Source organism: Hyla sarda, chromosome 2 (assembly GCF_029499605.1).
Source record: "Hyla sarda isolate aHylSar1 chromosome 2, aHylSar1.hap1, whole genome shotgun sequence".
NCBI classification, from domain to species: Eukaryota; Metazoa; Chordata; class Amphibia; order Anura; family Hylidae; genus Hyla; species Hyla sarda.
Window position 1 is genome coordinate 492212827 of NC_079190.1, and position 23917 is coordinate 492236743.

The following is a 23917-nucleotide window of genomic DNA, read 5'->3' on the forward strand; positions in this document are numbered from 1 at the left end:
CCCCCCCTCCCCCGGTCTGCTCTTGGTCGTCGCCTCTGACGATCAATAGCAGACTAGTGTTGCTCGCGAATATTCGCAATGCGAATTTTATTCGCGAATATCGCATATTCGCGAATTTGCGAATATTCTCGAATATAGCACTATATATTTGTAATTACGAATATTCTTTTTTTTTTTTTTTAACTTAATTTTCTTTTTCACAGTACACATCTGTCACGATTCGGCTGGCTGGAGGTGGATCCTCTGTGCCGGAGAGGGATTGGCGTGGACCGTGTTGGTGGACCGGTTCTAAGTTGCTACTGGTATTCACCAGAGCCCGCCGCAAAGCGGGATGGTCTTGCAGCGGCGGTAGCAACCAGGTCGTATCCACCAGCAACGGCTCAACCTCTCTGACTGCTGAAGATAGGCGCGGTACAAGGGAGTAGAAAAGAGCAAGGTCGGACGTAGCAGAAGGTCAGGGCAGGCAGCAAGGATCGTAGTCAGGGGCAACGGCAGGAGGTCTGGAACACAGGCTAGGAACACACAAGGAAACGCTTTCACTGGCACAATGGCAACAAGATCCGGTGAGGGAGTGCAGGGGAAGTGAGGTATAAATAGGGAGTGCACAGGTGAGAATACTGATTAGGCCTGCTGCGCCAATCAGTGGCACAGCGGCCCTTTAAATGGCAGAGACCCGGCGCGCGCGCGCCCTAAGGAGCGGGGCCGCGCGCGCCGGGACAACACAGACGAGGAACGGGTCAAGTACGGGAGCCGAGATGCGCATCGCGAGCGGGCGCGTCCCGCATCGCGAATCGCATCCCGGCTGGGAGTAATATCGCAGCGCACCCGGTCAGCAGGTCTGACCGGGGCGCTGCGAATGAGAGAACGCTGCGAGCGCTCCGGGGAGGAGCGGGGACCCGGAGCGCTCGGCGTAACAACATCACAGTGATCACCCCTTTCTGCTTCCAGCTTGTGTGGTGTAAAGAAGGCTCTAATACTACTGTGTGAGACCGGTGTGTGAATTTTCGCATATGTTAATTTTCACATGCGCGAATTTTCGCATATGCGAACATAAATCGAGAATATTACGAATATGCGAATATTCACGAATTTATGACGAATATTCGTCCATATATTTGCGAATATTCGCGAATTTGAATATGGCCTATGCCGCTCAACACTATAGCAGACCAATAACAGGGATAGGAGGGGTGGCACCCCTATCACCTCACTCCTATGCCTACAGGGGGATCGTGGGTGTCTTAGACAACTGCAATCCCCCTTCTATTCCAGGTCACCGGGTCACAATAGACCCGTATGACCCGGAATCGGCGCAAATCGCAAGTGTGAATTCACTAGCGATTTGCGACGATCGCCGACGGGGGGGGGGGGGGGGGAGAACCTGGGCATTTGCGCGGGGTGTCTGCTGATTGATATCAGCAGTCACCCCGGCCCGGTCCCCGCCCGGCGCGGCGGGGACCGAAATTCCAACGGGCGTATGGATACGCCCTGGGTCCTTTAGTACCAGGACGTCAAGGAGGAGGAGGTCAACCAAGGAGGTGAAGGAAAGGGGTATGGGTGGATGAAGGAGAGGGGATTTATTATATTCATGTTTTTTTTCTTTGAGGACAAACTAGCAGTTCATATTGTTAGTGTAATTTAAATATTAATATATTAATAGCATTTATAACAGTTGGGTTAGGGGTTTATCCCTTGCTAGGGACTCAGAAGTCTTACAGCAACTCACATAGCAAGAGTTCCTGAGCCATTGGCTGGAGATCAATGGTGTACAGAGTGAATCTTGGAGTGAGGTTTACTGTATAAAGGTCACTGATCCTGATATCATATAAAACAGCCGATCCGCCTGCACTGGCCAGACCAGTCAACAACACAATGATTGACACAACCATCAGCCAATCAGGAGTCCAGGGACAACTCTGTCACAAGTCTCAGCTTGGAGCCGCTTCTTTATTCGGGATCCTTAGAGTCATTTTTAAGTGAAATTGAACCATACATGTTCTACACTGATGGAGGGTCTAATGAGAGGAATCCTACTGTGCACCCTGACTCTGGGGGTCCTGGCATCAGGTAAGGAGACATTGATTAGAAGGAAATGAGGGTGCAGAAACATCGCAATGGACTATATGCAGTCTCACAACCACATCACATCAAGAGCTGTAGAGTAAGGTCTTATGGTCTGGGACCTCTCTCCTGTAGACTGTAAGTTCTTATGTACAGGGACCTCTCTTCTGTAGAGTGTAAGCTCTTATGTACAGGGTCCTCTCTCCTGTAGAGTGTAAGCTCTTATGTACAGGGTCCTCTCTCCTGTAGAGTGTAAGCTCTTATGGACAGGGTCCTCTCTCCTGTAGAGTGTAAGCTCTTATGGACAGGGTCCTCTCTCCTGTAGAGTGTAAGCTCTTAGGGTACAGTATCCCCTCTCCTGTAGAGTGTAAGATCTTATGGGCAGGGTCGTCTCTCCTGTAGAGTGTAAGCTCTTATGTGCGGGGTCCTCTCTCCTGTAGAGTGTAAGCTCTTATGGGCAGGGTCGTCTCTCCTGTAGAGTGTAAGCTCTTATGTGCGGGGTCCTCTCTCCTGTAGAGTGTAAGCTCTTATGTACAGGGTCCTCTCTCCTGTAGAGTGTAAGCTCTTATGGACAGGGTCCTCTCTCCTGTAGAGTGTAAGCTCTTATGGACAGGGTCCTCTCTCCTGTAGAGTGTAAGCTCTTAGGGTACAGTATCCCCTCTCCTGTAGAGTGTAAGATCTTATGGGCAGGGTCGTCTCTCCTGTAGAGTGTAAGCTCTTATGTGCGGGGTCCTCTCTCCTGTAGAGTGTAAGCTCTTATGGGCAGGGTCGTCTCTCCTGTAGAGTGTAAGCTCTTATGTGCGGGGTCCTCTCTCCTGTAGAGTGTAAGTTCTTATGGGCAGTATAAGCTCTTATGGGCAGGGTCCTCTCTTCTGTATAGTGTAAGCTCTTATGTGCAGGGTCCTCTCTTCTGTATAGTGTAAGCTCTTATGGGCAGGGTCCTCTCTTCTGTATAGTGTAAGCTCTTATGGACAGGGTCCTCTCTCCTGTAGAGTATAAGCTCTTATGGGCAGGGTCCTCTCTTCTGTATAGTGTAAGCTCTTATGTGCAGGGTCCTCTCTTCTGTATAGTGTAAGCTCCTATGTACAGGGTCCTCTCTCCTGTAGAGTGTAAGCTCTTATGTACAGGGTCCTCTCTCCTGTAGAGTGTAAGCTCTTATGTACAGGGTCCTCTCTCCTGTAGAGCATAAGCTCTTCTGGACAGGGTCCTCTCTCCTGTAGAGCATAAGCTCTTATGTACAGGGTCCTCTCTCCTGTAGAGTGTAAGCTCTTATGGGCAGGATCCTCTCTCCTGTAGAGTGTAAGCTCTTATGTACAGGGTCCTCTCTACTGTAGAGTGTAAGCTCTTATGGACAGGGTCCTCTCTCCTGTAGAGTGTAATCTCTTATGTGCGGGGTCCTCTCTCCTGTAGAGTGTAGGATCTTATGGGCAGGGTCGTCTCTCCTGTAGAGTGTAAGCTCTTATGTGCGAGGTCCTCTCTCCTGTAGAGTGTAAGCTCTTATGGGCAGGGTCCTCTCTTCTGTATAGTGTAAGCTCTTATGGACAGGGTCCTCTCTCCTGTAGAGTATAAGCTCTTATGGGCAGGGTCCTCTCTTCTGTATAGTGTAAGCTCTTATGTGCAGGGTCCTCTCTTCTGTATAGTGTAAGCTCCTATGTACAGGGTCCTCTCTCCTGTAGAGTGTAAGCTCTTATGTACAGGGTCCTCTCTCCTGTAGAGTGTAAGCTCTTATGTACAGGGTCCTCTCTCCTGTAGAGCATAAGCTTTTCTGGACAGGGTCCTCTCTCCTGTAGAGCATAATCTCTTATGTACAGGGTCCTCTCTCCTGTAGAGTGTAAGCTCTTATGGGCAGGATCCTCTCTCCTGTAGAGTGTAAGCTCTTATGTACAGGGTCCTCTCTACTGTAGAGTGTAAGCTCTTATGGACAGGGTCCTCTCTCCTGTAGAGTTTAAGCTCTTATGTGCGGGGTCCTCTCTCCTGTAGAGTGTAAGATCTTATGGGCAGGGTCGTCTCTCCTGTAGAGTGTAATCTCTTATGTGCGAGGTCCTCTCTCCTGTAGAGTGTAAACTCTTATGGGCAGGGTCCTCTCTCCTGTAGAGTGTAAGCTCTTATGGGCAGGGTCCTCTCTCCTGTAGAGTGTAAGTTCTTATGTACAGGGTTCTCTCTCCTGTAGAGTATAAGCTCTTATGGGCAGGGTCCTCTCTTCTGTATAGTGTAAGCTCTTATGTGCAGGGTCCTCTCTTCTGTATAGTGTAAGCTCTTGTGGGCAGGGTCCTCTCTTCTGTATAGTGTAAGCTCTTATGGACAGGGTCCTCTCTCCTGTAGAGTATAAGCTCTTATGGGCAGGGTCCTCTCTTCTGTATAGTGTAAGCTCTTATGTGCAGGGTCCTCTCTTCTGTATAGTGTAAGCTCCTATGTACAGGGTCCTCTCTCCTGTAGAGTGTAAGCTCTTATGTACAGGGTCCTCTCTCCTGTAGAGTGTAAGCTCTTATGGGCAGGGTCCTCTCTCCTGTAGAGTGTAAGCTCTTATGGGCAGGGTCCTCTCTCCTGGAGAGTGTAAGCTCTTATGGGCAGGGTCCTCTCTCCTGTAGAGTGTAAGCTCTTATGGGCAGGGTCCTCTCTCTTGTAGAGTGTAAGCTCTTATGTATAGGGTCCTCTCTCCTGTAGAGTGTAAGCTCTTATGGGCAGGGTCCTCTCTCCTGTAGAGTGTAAGCTCTTATGTATAGGGTCCTCTCTCCTGTAGAGTGTAAGCTCTTATGGGCAGGGTCCTCTCTCCTGTAGAGTGTAAGCTCTTATGGGCAGGGTCGTCTCTCCTGTAGAGTGTAAGCTCTTATGTACAGGGTCCTCTCTCCTGTAGAGTGTAAGCTCTTATGGGCAGGGTCCTCTCTCTTGTAGAGTGTAAGCTCTTATGTACAGGGTCCTCTCTCCTGTAGAGTGTAAGCTCTTATGGGCAGGATCCTCTCTCCTGTAGAGTGTAAGCTCTTATGTATAGGGTCCTCTCTACTGTAGAGTGTAAGCTCTTATGGACAGGGTCCTCTCTCCTGTAGAGTTTAAGCTCTTATGTGCGGGGTCCTCTCTCCTGTAGAGTGTAAGATCTTATGGGCAGGGTCGTCTCTCCTGTAGAGTGTAATCTCTTATGTGCGAGGTCCTCTCTCCTGTAGAGTGTAAACTCTTATGGGCAGGGTCCTCTCTCCTGTAGAGTGTAAGCTCTTATGGGCAGGGTCCTCTCTCCTGTAGAGTGTAAGTTCTTATGTACAGGGTTCTCTCTCCTGTAGAGTATAAGCTCTTATGGGCAGGGTCCTCTCTTCTGTATAGTGTAAGCTCTTATGTGCAGGGTCCTCTCTTCTGTATAGTGTAAGCTCTTATGGGCAGGGTCCTCTCTTCTGTATAGTGTAAGCTCTTATGGACAGGGTCCTCTCTCCTGTAGAGTATAAGCTCTTATGGGCAGGGTCCTCTCTTCTGTATAGTGTAAGCTCTTATGTGCAGGGTCCTCTCTTCTGTATAGTGTAAGCTCCTATGTACAGGGTCCTCTCTCCTGTAGAGTGTAAGCTCTTATGTACAGGGTCCTCTCTCCTGTAGAGTGTAAGCTCTTATGGGCAGGGTCCTCTCTCCTGTAGAGTGTAAGCTCTTATGGGCAGGGTCCTCTCTCCTGGAGAGTGTAAGCTCTTATGGGCAGGGTCCTCTCTCCTGTAGAGTGTAAGCTCTTATGGGCAGGGTCCTCTCTCTTGTAGAGTGTAAGCTCTTATGTATAGGGTCCTCTCTCCTGTAGAGTGTAAGCTCTTATGGGCAGGGTCCTCTCTCCTGTAGAGTGTAAGCTCTTATGTATAGGGTCCTCTCTCCTGTAGAGTGTAAGCTCTTATGGGCAGGGTCCTCTCTCCTGTAGAGTGTAAGCTCTTATGGGCAGGGTCGTCTCTCCTGTAGAGTCTAAGCTCTTATGTACAGGGTCCTCTCTCCTGTAGAGTGTAAGCTCTTATGGGCAGGGTCCTCTCTCTTGTAGAGTGTAAGCTCTTATGTACAGGGTCCTCTCTCCTGTAGAGTGTAAGCTCTTATGTACAGGATCCTCTCTCCTGTATAGTGTAAGCTCTCATGTACAGGGTCCTCTCTTCTGTATAGTATAAGCTCTTATGGGCAGGGTTCTCTCTCCTGTAGAGTGTAAGCTCTTTTGTACAGTGTCCTCTCTGCTGTAGAGTGTAAGCTCTTATGGACAGGGTCATCTCTCCTGTAGAGTGTAAGCTCTTATGGACAGGGTCCTCTCTCCTGTAGAGTGTAAGCTCTTATGGACAGGGTCATCTCTCCTGTAGAGTGTAATCTCTTGTGGTGGTGGGGTGTGTGGTGCATGGCAGATGTTGTTACCCTAGAGGCAGATGGCATTAACCCCTTGTATTCGTGACGTTAGGGCATGGTTTAGCCAAAACCACCTGAAGGTGCACCGCTGGATCCTGGACAAGGTACGAGGGCAATAAAGACTCCGACGCCAAGTTACGGATAACGGTAGCTTTACTGAGGATAGACAGATGGTAAAGTCTATACAGTTCAGCCAGGGCCTAAGGAGGTGACCAGTGACGCAGAGACCTTATGGGCTTGCTGGGACTTGTAGTAGGACTGGACAATTGAATGCAGACCACGCTGATTTGGCAGATGAAAGGCACTGACTTGACTCATAAAGCTGTGAATTTATCTTACTTGACTTGATGGTGGCTGCAGGACTGGACTTTGAGGTCTCCAACACTCTGGACACACATACTAGACAAGACTGCACTGGACCTCAGCAGAATAGAGAGAGAAGCTCCACCCAGGGCTTATATGGGGGAGACTAGCAGGGAGCCCATTGGTCACTCTTGGCATCACCTGGTCACTGGTACCTCCTGGGTAACAATCACATGACATATCACATGGTATAACTCTTAAAGCAACATTACATTTTATAACACTTTACATAGTAAAACATATTTACAATGTAGAAACAAGTGCAGGGGGCCTTGGGGAGACTGAAGGAGGCTGCCTGACAGGACAGCAGGAGCATGGGGCAACACCTCCCTTATCTGTGCCTGGTTATAAAGTTCTGTGGACTATGTTAAAGCGCAACTGTCATGAACTTGGGGCTATATAACCTACACACAGCCTTTGTACTGTGCGCAGACTCTGTCTACAGTAGTGTTTTTACCTTAGTTTTCTCTGTTTTTATCCCCCCCAAAAATGCTTTTGATAGCAGCCGCACACAGTCGGATAGGTGTGGCTCAAGGTTTGCTATGCCCTGCTGCCGACATGTCTATGCCCTGTACGTCAGCACTGGGACCCCTGTGTGATTGACACACAGGTCCCAGCGCATGCGCATCTTAGCTTATCCCTTGTGCGTGCCGCAGCGTGTTATCCTGGCAAGCGCTCGCTCCCGCCGCCTGCCTCCTCAGTGCGCATGTGCAGTGCTAGAGGCAAAAAGCATGTTGGCAGCGGGGCACAGCGTGCCTTGCGCCACGCCTATCTGACTGTGTGCGGCTGCTATCAAAAACGTTTTTTGGGGTGATAAAAGCAGAGAGAACTAAGGTAAAAACACTACTGTAGACACAGTCTGCACACAGTACAAAGGCTGTGTGTTGGTTATATAGCCCCAAGTTCATGACAGTTTAATGCTGTATAAACAATGGTTCAACTCTGTCCCCTGGGGCACTGATAACAGCACTGCTGTACTTTATGGGATTACAAGGGTTATTGATAGGAGTACACGCTCAGTAGATCAATGTCCCTGCTCTTACCCAGGCCACTTTTAATATTCATGGACATTTGTATTATTGCAGAGTCACCTTGTCCTCCTTATGGCCCTACCTCAGTGTAGCAACTGCTGGAGACACACTGCTTGGGAATCACTGCCTTATCAGTTTCTAGTATCGAGTCACTTATCTATTAACTTTTGCCAAAGCTTTTTACCTTCCAAATATATTGAAATACTGTATTGACTCCATCTGTCCAGGGTCCTATTTTTTCACTAAAGTGCAATTCTCCCGATATTTTACCCTATAGAACTATGCCCAGTATGTGAAAGCTGCTTAAAAGTGTAATGTTGCCCATCCTGTCAGGCAGATGTGGCCTTCAGTGTTCGTCTTGGGCCCACTACTCAGGACTCATTATTTTGCATTCTTATGGCATTGTTGTTATTCTAGAATTTTCTGTTACTGTTTCTTTAAGTCTGTTAGCAGGGAAATCGCAAGAGTGAATCAGGTGATCTGTCTGCCCCACTAGGAGTCCTCCAAATTGCCCTTTATATAGTGTAGGAGAGGAGGAGCTGTTTACTTTGAGTGCCAGTCAGAGCTGTGAGCTGAGCTTCTGAGGTACAGTGGGGAGAAGGCAGAGAGAAGTGTGAGGTGATCTGGGCTTTGAGCTAATCAGAAATCGAATCCTGCAGCCACGCATATCCTAAAGAAAATCCCCTACGCTCAGGTGAAGTCAAGTCTAGCGGTAAGCAATAAACACTGGGGAGGAAACCCAGCAGTTTTCAGTCAGTCTTCAGCACCAAAGTCAGCGTAGGTTGCCATTCATCACAAGTCAGTCACCATACAGCACGGCACAAACAACTACAAGTCCCAGCAAGGCGACCCAAGGCTTCCAAGTGTGGCGTCCTGGTACCGTATAGTATACCGTACCTTGTATGGTGGTCCCCAAATCCAGAGTTACTCCGTTCCGGTAGGGTCCTCCTGGTGGGATAGCCCCTTGTCACCTCTTCCTTCTTTCATTTTATGATGTTTGTGTGTGTGTATTTAATTGTGTATACAGTGGTCCCTCAACATATGATATTAATTGGTTCCAGGAGAACCATCATATGTTGAAACCATCATATGTCGAGTACATGTGTCTATGTAAAAATGGTAATTGGTTCTGGGGCCTCGGAACCATTGTATGTTGAATACATATCTCTATGGGAAACTGCTAATTGGTTCTGGGATGACCATTGTATGTAGAGTTCACAGCGTAGAGACAGTACCGGCACAGCTGCGGCAACACCCTATTTATTCTATGAGCTCTCACGCGACCAAATGCTGGGAAGGCAAGGAGTGATGGGGTAATGCCGTCCGTGACAGACCGGGTGCTCAATCCTCTAAAGTATACACAGTAGAATCCGGGAAGAGCAAAGAAATAAGGAGGCACTCACGGTTTTGTCGGGGTGACAGCAGGCTTCTTTATTTCAGGTGCGGCATGCGATCATCGGCGTGGGACGCCAGACCAGTGCAGACAGGTAGTGACAAATGTTTCACGCCCCTTCTGGGCGTTTCTTCAGACTCACCTTCCTCCTGCTTCACGCACAGGTAAATAGTCCACCCAGCGTGACGTCAGGGGGAAGGATTATTATCTTGATGTGAAGTAAAACCACAAATTTTAAAAACAAGACAACTGTATGCGAAAATCGAACATGGGAAGCAACGTAATGATATTTATAAAAATACACTAAGATCAAGGCGGTCATTCAAGCCCAAGTTACCTTGAGCATTGAGTTCGAGGATCAGTCTCGCCTCTCTCTGCAACAGGGTTTTAAGCCGATCTATGCCCTCCTTTTGATTAACCCTTTCTATGCCTAAAAAGGTAAGGCAAGAGGCATCACTGGAATGGCAGGTTACAATGTGCTCAATCAACCTAGGGCTTCCATGTCCTGTTTTTATGGAATGCACGTGTTCCCTAAATCTAATATTAAGGGCTCTTTTAGTGCACCCTATATAAAACCTCTTGCAGGGGCAAAGTATTGCATAAATGACAAAATTAGTCCGACAGCAAATTACATCCTTGAATCTAATATTTTTACCTCCAATATTTATGGTTTTCTCTGGATTGATGAAATTACACCAGTTACAAGAATTACAGCGATAGTTTCCTGGGGATAAAGTTCTGTTCAACCAGTTCTTATCTTGTTTTTTTGTCTCAAATTTACTTTGAACTAATTCGTTTTTCAAATTCCTAGTTTTACGGAACGCTATTAAGGGTTTATTTTTGGTAATATCCCTTAAATTAGTATCGTTCTGCACCAAGAACCAGTTATCGTAAATGATTTTCTTAATTCTTTCAGCCATCGGGCTGAATTGAAAAGAAAAAGTAAAGGGAGGAGATTTCTCCTTTCTTTGATCACTGTGTTTCTTGTTGTAAAACTTTTTTCCTTTCAGGAGGTCACTTCTTTTTTGTTTAGAAGCTCTTTCTAGAGCCTGGTTTAGGTTAGGTTCTGGGTAACCTCTAATTAATAGGCGTTTTTTCAAGTCCATTGCCTGCAACAAAAAATCTTCGTCACTACTATTAACTCTTTTTAAGCGCAAAAATTGTCCATATGGGACAGCTTTTTTTATGTATATAGGGTGATAAGACCCGTAATGCAGCAACGAGTTGCAGGCAGTGGGCTTGCGATAGCCTTTCGTTTTTAGGCTATTATTCTCTAAATTAATCAATACATCTAAGAATTCTAATTCTCTGCCACCTACTTTGCTAGTAAATTTCAAATTCATGTCATTGGATGCGTTCAGTTCAGACACGAAGTCCGTAAAGGCGGACTCCGTGTCTGTCCATACTATGAACACGTCATCCACAAAACGTCTATAGCATGCTATCGACTTCAAATGTTTATTTTTACCGGAAAATATGTATTTTTTCTCAAACATAGCTACAAACAGGTTAGCCAGTGTGCACGCCACTGGCGTACCCATGGCTACGCCTCCCGTTTGTGTGAACCATTGTTCACCAAATTCAAAGGAGTTATTTGATAAAATAAATTCAAGGGATTCACAAATGAAGTCAATGCATGCCATACTCTTATCAGAGGACAATAATAAATCTCGTACAACCTCTACTGCTAGATTTTGAGGTATACTTGTATAGAGGCTTTCTATGTCCACAGACGTAAGGATGCAGTCTGCTGGCCATGAAAGTCCTTCTAAAGTTAACAAAAACTCGTTAGTATCTTTGACTAGGGATGGAATTTCAGATAGAAGTGGGTGGAGTAGCCAGTCCACAAATTTTGAGATGGGTTCGGTTAGGGTCCCCACACCGGAGACAATAGGTCGTCCAGGTGGGGACTCTAAAGTTTTATGTACTTTAGGAAGGAAGTACCACTGGGCAACCCTCGGAGATACTGACAAGATTTTTACTTTTGCCAAAAATGGGAGAAAACAAAGAAATCCCAGAAATCGACGTAATAACAAAAATCAGTATACCAGAAAAAATAATAATAAAAAAAGCGACTATTGGACCACGGATTCAGAGTCAAGTGGCACTGAGGAGTCAACCCGTAATGATAAGAGTGGAGAAAATGTCCTTGCAAAAGATCAACTGGCTAATATTCCATCTACTTCGACACCAAGGTGCCCTTTAGGAGAAAAACAAGGAGGGGACATCAAAGATGGGCGAAACAAAAGTACAAGTCAGAAGCGGAAGAATGTGTCATGGAAACAATAAGTGACTGTCAGGACACTCTAGCCATCATTAATCTGACTGACGTCGTAATAGATGGACATACTGAAAGTTTACTTAAAAAGGGTCTTAATTATTGTCTTACTGAACAGTTTGATAATATACAGTTTGAAATTGATCTTTTCAAAACTGTAAGAAAAATGAATCTAAAAAAGTTTTTTTGTACTAATAAAATTTCTAACGAGCAACCCAGATTAGAGGGTGAGGTCCCTGTCAGTATAGGTCCTTTGGGATTCAGTGTCTTCCAGGATGCCCCAAAAGCGGAGCTGGAAGGCTTGGAATCCCTTATAGACCTACTGAATGAAAATGATTCTAGCCCCTCTGAGTTTGATATGTCTCAAACTATTTTTCAGGTCCAGGAATTCACTGGAGGGAATAGATCTACTTTCTGCCCCCCGCTAGCACCTGGGAGCAGTTTAGATCTTTTTCAAAAAAGAGTTCTAGAAAGTATAAAAGCACTTAAGTACACTGCACATGGTGACAATATCAGCAGGGAAGAATCATTAGCTTTAGAACAACTGAAGAAAAGAGATGACATAATAATTAAAAAATCAGATAAGGGAGGAAATATAGTCCTTATGAAAAAAAGTTATTACGTACAGGAAGCTAATAGACAGCTTAACGATAAGAGATTCTATCAAAAACTTTCGTCAAACCCTTTGAGTAAAACCACTAGTAAATTACAGTCCCTATTACGTATTCACATAGAAAAGGGGGTTCTATCTAAAAAAATGGCAGAAAAATTACTCTCTAAATCTCTGAGGGTTGCCCAGTGGTACTTCCTTCCTAAAGTACATAAAACTTTAGAGTCCCCACCTGGACGACCTATTGTCTCCGGTGTGGGGACCCTAACCGAACCCATCTCAAAATTTGTGGACTGGCTACTCCACCCACTTCTATCTGAAATTCCATCCCTAGTCAAAGATACCAACGAGTTTTTGTTAACTTTAGAAGGACTTTCATGGCCAGCAGACTGCATCCTTACGTCTGTGGACATAGAAAGCCTCTATACAAGTATACCTCAAAATCTAGCAGTAGAGGTTGTACGAGATTTATTATTGTCCTCTGATAAGAGTATGGCATGCATTGACTTCATTTGTGAATCCCTTGAATTTATTTTATCAAATAACTCCTTTGAATTTGGTGAACAATGGTTCACACAAACGGGAGGCGTAGCCATGGGTACGCCAGTGGCGTGCACACTGGCTAACCTGTTTGTAGCTATGTTTGAGAAAAAATACATATTTTCCGGTAAAAATAAACATTTGAAGTCGATAGCATGCTATAGACGTTTCGTGGATGACGTGTTCATAGTATGGACAGACACGGAGTCCGCCTTTACGGACTTCGTGTCTGAACTGAACGCATCCAATGACATGAATTTGAAATTTACTAGCAAAGTAGGTGGCAGAGAATTAGAATTCTTAGATGTATTGATTAATTTAGAGAATAATAGCCTAAAAACGAAAGGCTATCGCAAGCCCACTGCCTGCAACTCGTTGCTGCATTACGGGTCTTATCACCCTATATACGTAAAAAAAGCTGTCCCATATGGACAATTTTTGCGCTTAAAAAGAGTTAATAGTAGTGACGAAGATTTTTTGTTGCAGGCAATGGACTTGAAAAAACGCCTATTAATTAGAGGTTACCCAGAACCTATCCTAAACCAGGCTCTAGAAAGAGCTTCTAAACAAAAAAGAAGTGACCTCCTGAAAGGAAAAAAGTTTTACAACAAGAAACACAGTGATCAAAGAAAGGAGAAATCTCCTCCCTTTACTTTTTCTTTTCAATTCAGCCCGATGGCTGAAAGAATTAAGAAAATCATTTACGATAACTGGTTCTTGGTGCAGAACGATACTAATTTAAGGGATATTACCAAAAATAAACCCTTAATAGCGTTCCGTAAAACTAGGAATTTGAAAAACGAATTAGTTCAAAGTAAATTTGAGACAAAAAAACAAGATAAGAACTGGTTGAACAGAACTTTATCCCCAGGAAACTATCGCTGTAATTCTTGTAACTGGTGTAATTTCATCAATCCAGAGAAAACCATAAATATTGGAGGTAAAAATATTAGATTCAAGGATGTAATTTGCTGTCGGACTAATTTTGTCATTTATGCAATACTTTGCCCCTGCAAGAGGTTTTATATAGGGTGCACTAAAAGAGCCCTTAATATTAGATTTAGGGAACACGTGCATTCCATAAAAACAGGACATGGAAGCCCTAGGTTGATTGAGCACATTGTAACCTGCCATTCCAGTGATGCCTCTTGCCTTACCTTTTTAGGCATAGAAAGGGTTAATCAAAAGGAGGGCATAGATCGGCTTAAAACCCTGTTGCAGAGAGAGGCGAGACTGATCCTCGAACTCAATGCTCAAGGTAACTTGGGCTTGAATGACCGCCTTGATCTTAGTGTATTTTTATAAATATCATTACGTTGCTTCCCATGTTCGATTTTCGCATACAGTTGTCTTGTTTTTAAAATTTGTGGTTTTACTTCACATCAAGATAATAATCCTTCCCCCTGACGTCACGCTGGGTGGACTATTTACCTGTGCGTGAAGCAGGAGGAAGGTGAGTCTGAAGAAACGCCCAGAAGGGGCGTGAAACATTTGTCACTACCTGTCTGCACTGGTCTGGCGTCCCACGCCGATGATCGCATGCCGCACCTGAAATAAAGAAGCCTGCTGTCACCCCGACAAAACCGTGAGTGCCTCCTTATTTCTTTGCTCTTCCCGGATTCTATTGTATGTAGAGTGTATGGGGAATGTTTAACAAACCAGGGTGCCTCCAGCTGTTGCACAACTACAACTCCCAGCATGCATGTACAGCCATTGACTGTCTGGGCATGCTGGGAGTTATAGTTTTGCAACAGCTGGAGGCACACTGATAGGGAAACATTGATGTATGGGGTGTATAGTGTGTCTATGTATTGTATGTGATGTGTGACATCGCATACAGTACTGTACAGTTCTTTAAATACCTTCAGGGGGGACAGAATGTCCTCCATTATGATCCTGCCGACTACAGCTCTATAGGAAAGGAAGGGGAGGGCAGCCAGCAGCTCATTGGATGCCTGCAGCAAGATGCTGCAGGCTATTGGCTATGGCTGCACTGGGGGGGCGGGGCTTACATGGAGCTCACAGTGGAAGCCTGCGTGAGTTAGCAGGACAGCATGTGAGTAACAGGAGGCAGAACGGGGCACACGGGGCACATTATACAACTATCTGTCAGTTGCTGAAGTTGTCAGCGCTGTCAGATAGCTGTTTGTACGATGGCCCCGACACACAGCAGCATCATATGTCGATGCTGCCTTCAACATACAATGGGCTCTGAGAGGCCATCATATGTTGAAATGATCATATGTCGGGGCCATCATAAGTCGGGGGGTCACTGTATAGTGTCGCAGAACCTTCGGTCATGTGACTAATGTTAATTCTTTTAGGGTATGCTAAAGGACCTTCGTAGGTCACATGGGCTGGTCACATGTTTAGACCATAATCCCTTGTGTAAAGTGACTGACAGATGGTATGGACCAATGAGCTCAAGGCTAGCCCCTGCCCATATAAGGGAGCTGCCAGCCAATCCTCGCTCTCTTGGGTTACGGACTAGCAGAGAGTAGAGATCCGTGTAACCTTCAAAGACAAGACCAGGCCGAAGCCTGATAATACCGCAACTTACCAAATAGTGAGTTACAATACAACTCCCCGCTAAAGTCTGCGTGACTGCTGGACCTAAACTCAATCCCCTAAATCCAGCGGAACAGCGCATATAATTCTCCGGAGCTTAAAACTCACAAGGTCCCAACCAACTGTCAGGATCCTAATAGACTCTTCTTGTACAAAGACTGTTCCTGTTTAAGTCTGCATAAAACCTGCAGTAAAAGTTCCGACAGTTTTCTGAAACCTCCGGTTGTGGACAATCATTTATTATCCCTCCCTATCGCTCTTGCAATGGGTGGCGATTGGACAAGTATATACAGAGGAGTCCTCACCCTGGCATCACGAGTGTTAAGGGTTAACCAAACACCCTTTAGTCACTGCACAGCTACACCCCATATACCCTACACCCCCACAAGCTTACCACACAAGGTTTACTCTACATGTCCCTTTACACCAATCTATGCTGTAAAGAATTCACCATCTATCCTGTCTCAGTAAAGACAGATATCCGTAACCTCGTATCAGAGTATTTATTGCCCCGTGCCTGGCCCAGGAGAAGCTGTCTCAAACCTCAGACCATGTATAGGCTAACGGTGCCCTGGTGTCATAAAAAAGGTTAATTTTACATTATCCTCCCCGTAGACAGCACAACTAAACAAGCAGGGGATGTAACTTTAGTACAAAGCATGATGTAACCGCACTTTGTTGCATACAATAATCTACTGTTTTTTGTGACTTTAGGACATGAGGACGGTCGCCCTGAGGTGGAAACACGATATGGCAAGCTGAGGGGAAAGACGCTGTCCATGAAGGAAACAGACAGGACTGTCCACGCCTTCTATGGGGTCCCCTTTGCCAAACCTCCAGTTGGTTCTTTGAGATTTGCAGCCCCAAAACCCCTTGCGGCATGGACCTCAACCAGGGAGGCCTCAGAATATGGTCCAGTGTAAGTGCACATAGAGGTTGGTGGAGTAGAGCTTAGGATACATTTATACGGTATCATCATATACTTAATGTGACGGCGGGTGTGTGGTGCAGGGCAGATGTTGTCATCCCAGGGGCAGATGGCATAAAATCCCCTTGTATTTGTGATGCCAGTGCGTGGTTTAGCCTATAACTAGTGTTGAGAAGCATAGGCCATATTCAAATTCGCGATATTTCGCGAATATATGGACGACTATTCCTCATATATTCGCAAAATTCGCATATTCGCAATATTCGCGGTTTATTTTCGCATATGCGAAAATTAGCATAAAACATAATTAGCATAAGCAAAAATTCGCACACACGAAAATTCGCACACACAAAAATTAGCAAATGTGAAAATTAGCATAAACAAAAATTCGTACATACAAAAATTAGCAGGTGCGAAAATTACCATGAACCAAAATCCGCATATGCGAATATTTGCATAAACCATAATTAGTATACACAAAAATTCGTGTATGCGCAAAATTAGCAGATGCGAAAAATAACATACACCAAAATTGGCATATACGAAAATTAGCATAAACAAACATTCGCATATACAAAAATTAGCAAGTGCGTAAATTACCATAAACCAAAATTCGCATATGCGAACATTAGCAAATGCGTAAAATAACATACACCAAAATTCGCATATGTGAAAATTAGCACATGCGAAAATTTACACAAACCAAAATTCGTATATGCGAAAATTCGCACACGGGTCCCACACAATAGTATTAGAACCTTCTTTACACCTCACAAGCTGGAAGCAGAGAGTGATGATCACTGTGATTCAAAAAAATTTGAATAAAAAATAATAAAAAAAAAGAATATTCGTTATTACGAATAAATAGTGCTATATTCGAGAATATTCGCGAATTCGCGAATATGCGATATTCGCGAATAAAATTCGCAGTGCGAATATTCGCGAGCAACACTACCTATAACCACCCACCCGAAGGTATACCGCTGGATCCTGGGCTAGGCATCGGGGCAATAAAGACTCTGACGCCAAGTTACGGACAATCTTAGCTTTACTGAGGGTAGACAGATGGTAAAGTCTATACAGTTCAGCCAGGGTACAAGAAGGTGACGCAGAGACCCTAAGGACTTGCTGGAACTTGTAGTAGGACTGGACAATTGAATGCAGACCACACTGACTTGACAGATGACAGGGACTGACTTGACTTGACTCATAAAGCTGTGACTTTATCTTACTTGACTTGATGGCGGCTGCAGGACTGGACTTTGAGGTCTCCAACACTCTGGACACAAACACTAGACACGACTGCACTGGACCTCAGCAGAAAGAGAGAGAAGCTCCACCCAGGGCTTATATGGGGGAGACTAGCAGGGAGCCCATAGGTCACTCTTGGGATCACATGGTCACTGGTACCTCCTGGGTAACAATCACATGACATATCACATGATATAACTCTAAAAGCAACATTACATTTTATAACACTTTACATGGTAAAACATATTTACAATGGGGACCTTGGGGACAGGGGGCCTTGGGGACACTGAAGGAGGTTGCCTGACAGGACAGCAGGGAGCAAGGGGTAACACCTCCCGTACTGGGCCACCACATTAATATAACATTATACTGCAGGTGTCTACAGGATCGCCACCTGATGGAGCTGTTATTGGAGACGCAGAAAGTGAAGTTTACTTTACCGCCAGTGTCTGAGGACTGTCTGTATCTTAACATCTTCACGCCAGCAGATCGCGTGCAGGGGGAGAAGCTGCCTGTAAGCATAATGTACATGTATCTGGGTCACTAGTGAGTCAATGTCAGTGCAATCTAACCGGCGTGCCTCCAGCTGCTGCGAATCTACAACTCCCAGCATGCCTGGACAGCCGATGGTGTATGAAAAAAATGTCGACAACAGATTGGGAATGCAGTGTCCTGACTGTGCCAGTGATAGACGGCTTTATCTTTTGTCCAGGTCATGGTGTTTATACACGGAGGAGGTCTGATTATGGGAGGAGCCATGATGTTTGAGGGTCCTGCATTGAGCATCTACGAAAACATTGTAGTGGTCTCCATCCAATATCGGCTTGGCATCGTCGGCTTTTTTAGGTATCGTATAGAGTGACGATGACCCATATAGGGTAAGCTGTCAGTATTCCCCAACATGATACATACAAACTTGTATATAGCGACGTCCGTTTCGCAGCTACACGCTGCTTCTACCGGCCCCTCGGGGCCGGTAGAAGCAGCGTGTAGCTGCGAAACGGTCGTCGTCCCGTCTCTTCTCCCCCTCCCGACATGTATCTTCACCTCTTTCGGGAATAATTGGATTTAGCATGAACTTCGAGTGCCGTGAGTTTCTTCAAGCTATATACAAGTTTGCATAATTGTCCTTTTACCATATTGCAGAACCTATCACAGAGGCTCATGCTTTAAATGGGTTATCCAGGAAAAAACTTTATATATATATATATATATATATATATATATATATATATATATATATCTCAACTGGCTTCAGAAAGTTAAACAGATTTGTAAATTACTTCTATTAAAAAATCTTAATCCTTTCAGTACATATGAGCTTCTGAAGTTAAGGTTGTTCTTTTCTGTCTAAATCTTCTCTGATGACACGTGTCTCGGGAACCGCCCAGTTTAGAAGCAAATCCCCATAGCAAACCTCTTCTAAACTGGGCGGTTCCCGAGACACGTGTCATCAGAGAGCACTTAGACAGAAAAGGACAGCCTTAACTTCAGAAGCTCATAAGTACTGAAAGGATTAAGATTTTTTTAATAGAAGTAATTTACAAAACTGTTTAACTTTCTGGAGCCAGTTGATATATATATAAAAAAAAAGTTATTTTCCTGGATAACCCCTTTAAATTAAAGGGATACTCTGGTGGGAAAAAAAAAATGTTTTTACATCTGGTTCCAGAAAGTTAAACAGATTTGTAAATTACTTTCTATAAAAAAAAAAACTTAATCCTTCCAGTACTTATCAGATGCTGTATGCTCCAGAGGAAGTTGAGTAGTTTTTTCCATTCTGACCGCAGTGCTCTCTGCTGCCACCTCTGTCCGTGTCAGGAACCGTCCAGAGCAGGAAATTTTTCTAAAGGGATTTATTCCTGCTCTTGACAGTTCCTGACATCGACAGAGGTGTCAGCAGAGAGCACTGTGGTCAGACTGGAAAGAACTGAACAACATTCTCTGCAGCATACAGCAGCTGATAAGTACTGGAAGGATCAAGATTTTTAAACAGAAGGAATATGCAAATCTTTATAACTTTCTGGCACCAGTTAATCCCAGTCATATCGCCATTTGTTTCTCTACATTAGCACTGGAGATGACCGAGCTCCTGGGAACTATGGTTTCTTGGATCAGGTGGCCGCTCTTCATTGGGTTCAGGAGAACATTGCAGATTTCGGAGGTGACCCTAAGTCTGTGACTATATTTGGGGAGTCTGCAGGAGGAGTCAGTGTATCTGCACTGGTAAGCTATTGTAAGGCTGATAGGATATGATTAGGATAGTGACGGAGCGGATAACCCTTTATTGTCCTGTCTCCTGCTGTTCAATTATCATATCCAGGTGGCGTCTCCATTAGCCAAGGGCTTATTCCACAGAGCAATTGCTGAGAGCGGTGTAGCCATAATACCGGCTTTGGTGGCCCAGTCTACAGAAGAAGTTGTTTTTATCAGAAACGTAAGTATGAGTTATGATGTCAAATCATCTACTATGGTTACTGGAGCTCTTCAGATAGATATTTGGGCAGAGGACAAAATGGGGTCAAGCATTACTATGTGAGAATACCGGAGTGCATACGATTTTATGTCTCTCTTTTACAGATTGTGGCCAATATTTCAGGCTGTGATGTTGAGAAGTTTGTGGACTGTCTGAAGGCAAAGTCTGAAGATGAGATCCTGTTAATCGGACTGTCTATGGTACGATCCGTGTAATCATAGGGTCTAATAGTTAGATCCCTGTAGGATAGTTGTCAGAAGCCCCCCTTATTTTGTGGAGTAAGTGCATTGTTTTATCTTAGGCTGGGTTCCCACTACGGCAGGGGGGAGCTAAAACCTCGCGCTCACGTATGCCTTCGTATGCGATGGGTGAAACGTTCGGTCCGGTCGGCTCATTTTTGCCCCGTATGCGCTTTTCCCCCGGACCGAAAACTATGGTCAACCATGGTTTGAGGTCCGGTTGTAAAAGCGCATACGGCGCAAAAAATGAGCCGACCGGACCGAACGTTTCACTCCGGCCGGCTCATTGAAATGAATTACATACGGGAGCGCATATGAAGGCATATGGGAGCGTGAGGTTTTAGCTCTCCCCTGCCGTATGCGCTCCCGTATGGGAAAAAATGTAGTGGGAACCCAGCCTAACTTGTTTTTCTCCAATAACTCGCTAAATAGCAATGGCAGCTCTACTGGTTGGCAGTTACCAGAGAGCAAGGGATTGTAGGAGCTAATGTTGTTGGATGAGTTAAAGGGGTTATCCAGGAAAAAAAACTTTTTTTTATATATCAACTGGCTCCAGAAGGTTAAACAGATTTGTAAATTACTTCTATTAAAAAAATCTTAATCCTTTCAGTACTTATGAGCTGCTGAAGTTGAGTTGTTCTTTTCTGTCTAAATGCTCTCTGATGACACCTGTCTCGGGAACCGGCCAGTTTAGAAGCAAATCCCCATAGCAAACCTCTTCTGCTCTGTGCAGTTCCCGAGACAAGCAGAGATGTCAGCAGAGAGCACTGTTTCCAGACAGAAAACAACAACTCAACTTCAGCAGCTGATAATTATTAAAAGGATTAAGATATTTTTAATAGAAGTAATTGACAAATCTGTTTAACTTTCTGGAGCCAGTTGATATGCAAAAAAAAGTTTTTTTTCCTGGAATACCCCTTTAATGTTGGTTTGATCTAAGTCAATGCTTTTTTATATTGTTATTATTATATTTTATTTTTATTTACTCTTGTTATAATCTTATCTTTTTTTTTTTGGTCAAGTTAAAGGTTGGCTACAAACATACAAAGAATATAAATAATGAATATTGGCACCAATTCACACTCTTTTAGTGTTGGTGTTTTTGTGATGGATCTCACCAAGAATGGTTCATCCAGTTTATATATCTGTAGTGGTTGAGTAAGGAATCGGATGTATTTTCATTTTTATTTTCTATTATGCTTTATTTTCTTTTACTTTCATTATAATCTTATATTTTTGGGTTTGGTCTAAGGCTTTTTTTTTGTTTGTTTTTGGCTAAGTTATAGGTTGGCAGCAAAAGTACAAAGGATATACAGTACCTAATGAATATTGGCGCAGTTCACACCCTTTTAGCGTTAACATGCGTTTTTGTTTGCATCTGCTCCACATATCCAGTCCATATATTGCTATAGTGCTTGTGTAACAAATCTGATGTTTCCAATTGTGTTTAATGAATCTCACATATATAAGGATATGGTATTGTTATTACTTCACTGAAAAAGAGACCTACAGAGGTCTTCAAATATGTCCACAAATCGATTCTACTATTGTATGGGGTATATTTTAGTGTTTTTTTTTTTTTTTGTGTTATACATATGTGAAATGATGTCTTGCCCTTATGCCTTATGGGTGTAAAAAAAATATACGTGAACCATATTTTATAGGGAATTGTGTTTCATATATAGAATCTTAAGTTTTCAGCTTATATCCATTTATTTCTTGAGACACAGATATGGTTGTTGGATTTTTTGGGAGCTGGGCTGGCAAGCACACCGGCCATTTATCATCGGCTCAATGAGATTTGGTAGGAACGCTCGTTCCCGAAAATCGGTCCTTGCAAAGGGGCCAACGATCAACTGACGAACTAGAAAACACTGGTTCATTGTCGGATTACATCTTCTGTGCTCCCAACAATATCATTATTAGGGGCTGCAGATTACCCTGTGTAAACAGGGAATGTGCGGCCCATAATGTCAACATTTAGGGCTGCATGATTGCTCCAACAATTGGTGGAGACTTGTGAGGGCTCAGTAGCTGAGATTACTGGGATTATCTGGAACCCATTGGTCCATCTAAAAGGGTCCTAAGGTCAGTCTGCAGAATTGTGGATACATAAGATGTGTAAAACAAAGGCGGGTTTTGGGGTACACTGCTGACTTGCTATTTTTCCCCAAATGTAGAATTGGACAGTTCTGCCTGCAGCCATCGATGGGGTCTTCTTCCCTAAACCTGTGGAGCAGATTCTGGCTAATAAAGAGGTGAACAGTGTCCCGTTCATGACTGGGGTCACCAACCAAGAGTTTGGATGGCTCATTCCATTGGTAAGACTGACAGGAGGAAATGATCAGATAATCCAATGATCCTTATAATAATATTAATATTTTTTCTCCTCCTTGTATCATTTCCCAGTCTTTGAACATCACAGGATTCCGAGAAGGAATGGAAAGAGAGACGGTGCTTAAACTACTAAGGACCTTCCCCCTTCTGGTAGGAGAGACGGTCACTCTGGGGTGAGGGTTGGTTATCCAGTTGGAAAACCTCAGAGGCCATGTGTTACATGGTATATACTGCCAATGCTAATAGATATATGATGTAGTGTAAAATTACTTGTGCCATACCCAAATAAGTACCCACCCCTCCAACCCTCATCTATAGTGAAGTAAGAAGGGGAGAAGATGTCTGATCGTGGGGGCCCACTGCTGAGACCCCCCGCGATCTCCCTGCAGCACCCGCATTCTATGCGGGTGCTGAATCTCCAGTTTCAGAAACCTCCGGGTTTCCAGGACTGGGGACGTGATGTCACGTCACGCCCCCTCCATTCATGTCTATGGTAGGGGGCGTGACGGCCATCACGCCCCCTCCCATAAACATGAATGGACGCGGTGTGACGTGGCGTTACATCACGCCCCAGTCCCGGAAACCCGGTGGTTTCCGAAACTGGAGATTCAGCGCATAGAATGCGGGTGCTGTAGGGAGATCGCAGGGGGTCTCAGCAGCGGGCCCCCCCCCCCCCCCCCCGTGATCAGACATCTAATCCCCTATCCTTTGGATAGGGGATAAAATGTTTTTGCCCGGAATACCCCTTTAATGAACCCAGGATCCAATATACCCATGCACACTCTATAGAAATGCTTCAGTGCGCAATTAAAAGGCTGAGATGTCTGGCCTGGCGCTTGGTCCTTTGATATTCTGATGTTCCTGCCAAATAAAAAAAAATTCTACGTCCATCATGCAGCTTTGCCACCTTCACCTCATCTCTGAATATCTTGACATATTTCAGAGGTCATTTTCCAGTGCCTCCAACCTCCTGGTGGACGAGTATATCGGAGATGAGACCGATCCTGCTGAAATCCGAAACCGCTTCATAGATCTAGCTGGAGACTTCATATTTAACATCCCGGCTCTGAAAACGGCCAAATATCACAGAGGTACAAAGTCCAATAAATTTGCAGAATATCATGACATTTTCTATTGCTCCCATTGAGGTTTGAGGTCTTGTCTTCTTCTGCAGAATGTTGATTGTCATCCGGTAACACTACATCTTCTTTTATTCCAGATTCCGGCCATCCCATCTACTTCTACGAGTTCCAGCACCGTCCGTCAATCTTTGAGGTCTCTAAGCCAGAATTTGTGAAGGCCGATCATGGAGATGAGTTGTTCTTTTGTATGGGAGTTCCATTTTTGGAGAGCGACATTCTGCCCACAGGTCAGCAACTTAGAGGCCAGCCAAAGGCCTATGGAACATTAATATGGAACATTTCATAAAAAATAGAAGTTATGGATTTTACTTCCCACTTCAGTTTATTATTATTATTATTATTATTATTATTACTGGGAA

General features: G+C 44.5%; 2 protein-coding genes across 6 annotated transcripts in view; one reads left to right on the plus strand and one right to left on the minus strand.

Annotated features, from left to right (window-relative positions):
- Positions 1–23917, minus strand: part of ERG (ETS transcription factor ERG) — a 414806-nt gene that overhangs the window by 234506 nt on the left and 156383 nt on the right. The window lies entirely within an intron of this gene.
- Positions 1991–23917, plus strand: part of LOC130357160 (fatty acyl-CoA hydrolase precursor, medium chain-like) — a 43289-nt gene continuing 21362 nt past the window's right edge. Inside the window, exons 1-11 of one of the 5 annotated variants that reach the window (XM_056559645.1) lie at positions 1991–2067; positions 15900–16104; positions 17740–17878; positions 18077–18210; positions 19437–19590; positions 19688–19801; positions 19945–20040; positions 22260–22400; positions 22489–22566; positions 23360–23507; positions 23636–23785. In XM_056559645.1, the coding sequence (XP_056415620.1) occupies positions 2007–2067; positions 15900–16104; positions 17740–17878; positions 18077–18210; positions 19437–19590; positions 19688–19801; positions 19945–20040; positions 22260–22400; positions 22489–22566; positions 23360–23507; positions 23636–23785 (1420 nt within the window). In that variant the 5' untranslated portion in view covers positions 1991–2006. Of the gene's footprint in view, positions 2068–7472; positions 7600–15109; positions 15184–15899; positions 16105–17739; positions 17879–18076; positions 18211–19436; positions 19591–19687; positions 19802–19944; positions 20041–22259; positions 22401–22488; positions 22567–23359; positions 23508–23635; positions 23786–23917 lie in introns of those variants that run through there. The other 4 variants (XM_056559648.1, XM_056559647.1, XM_056559649.1 and 1 more) reach the window with 4 other exon arrangements.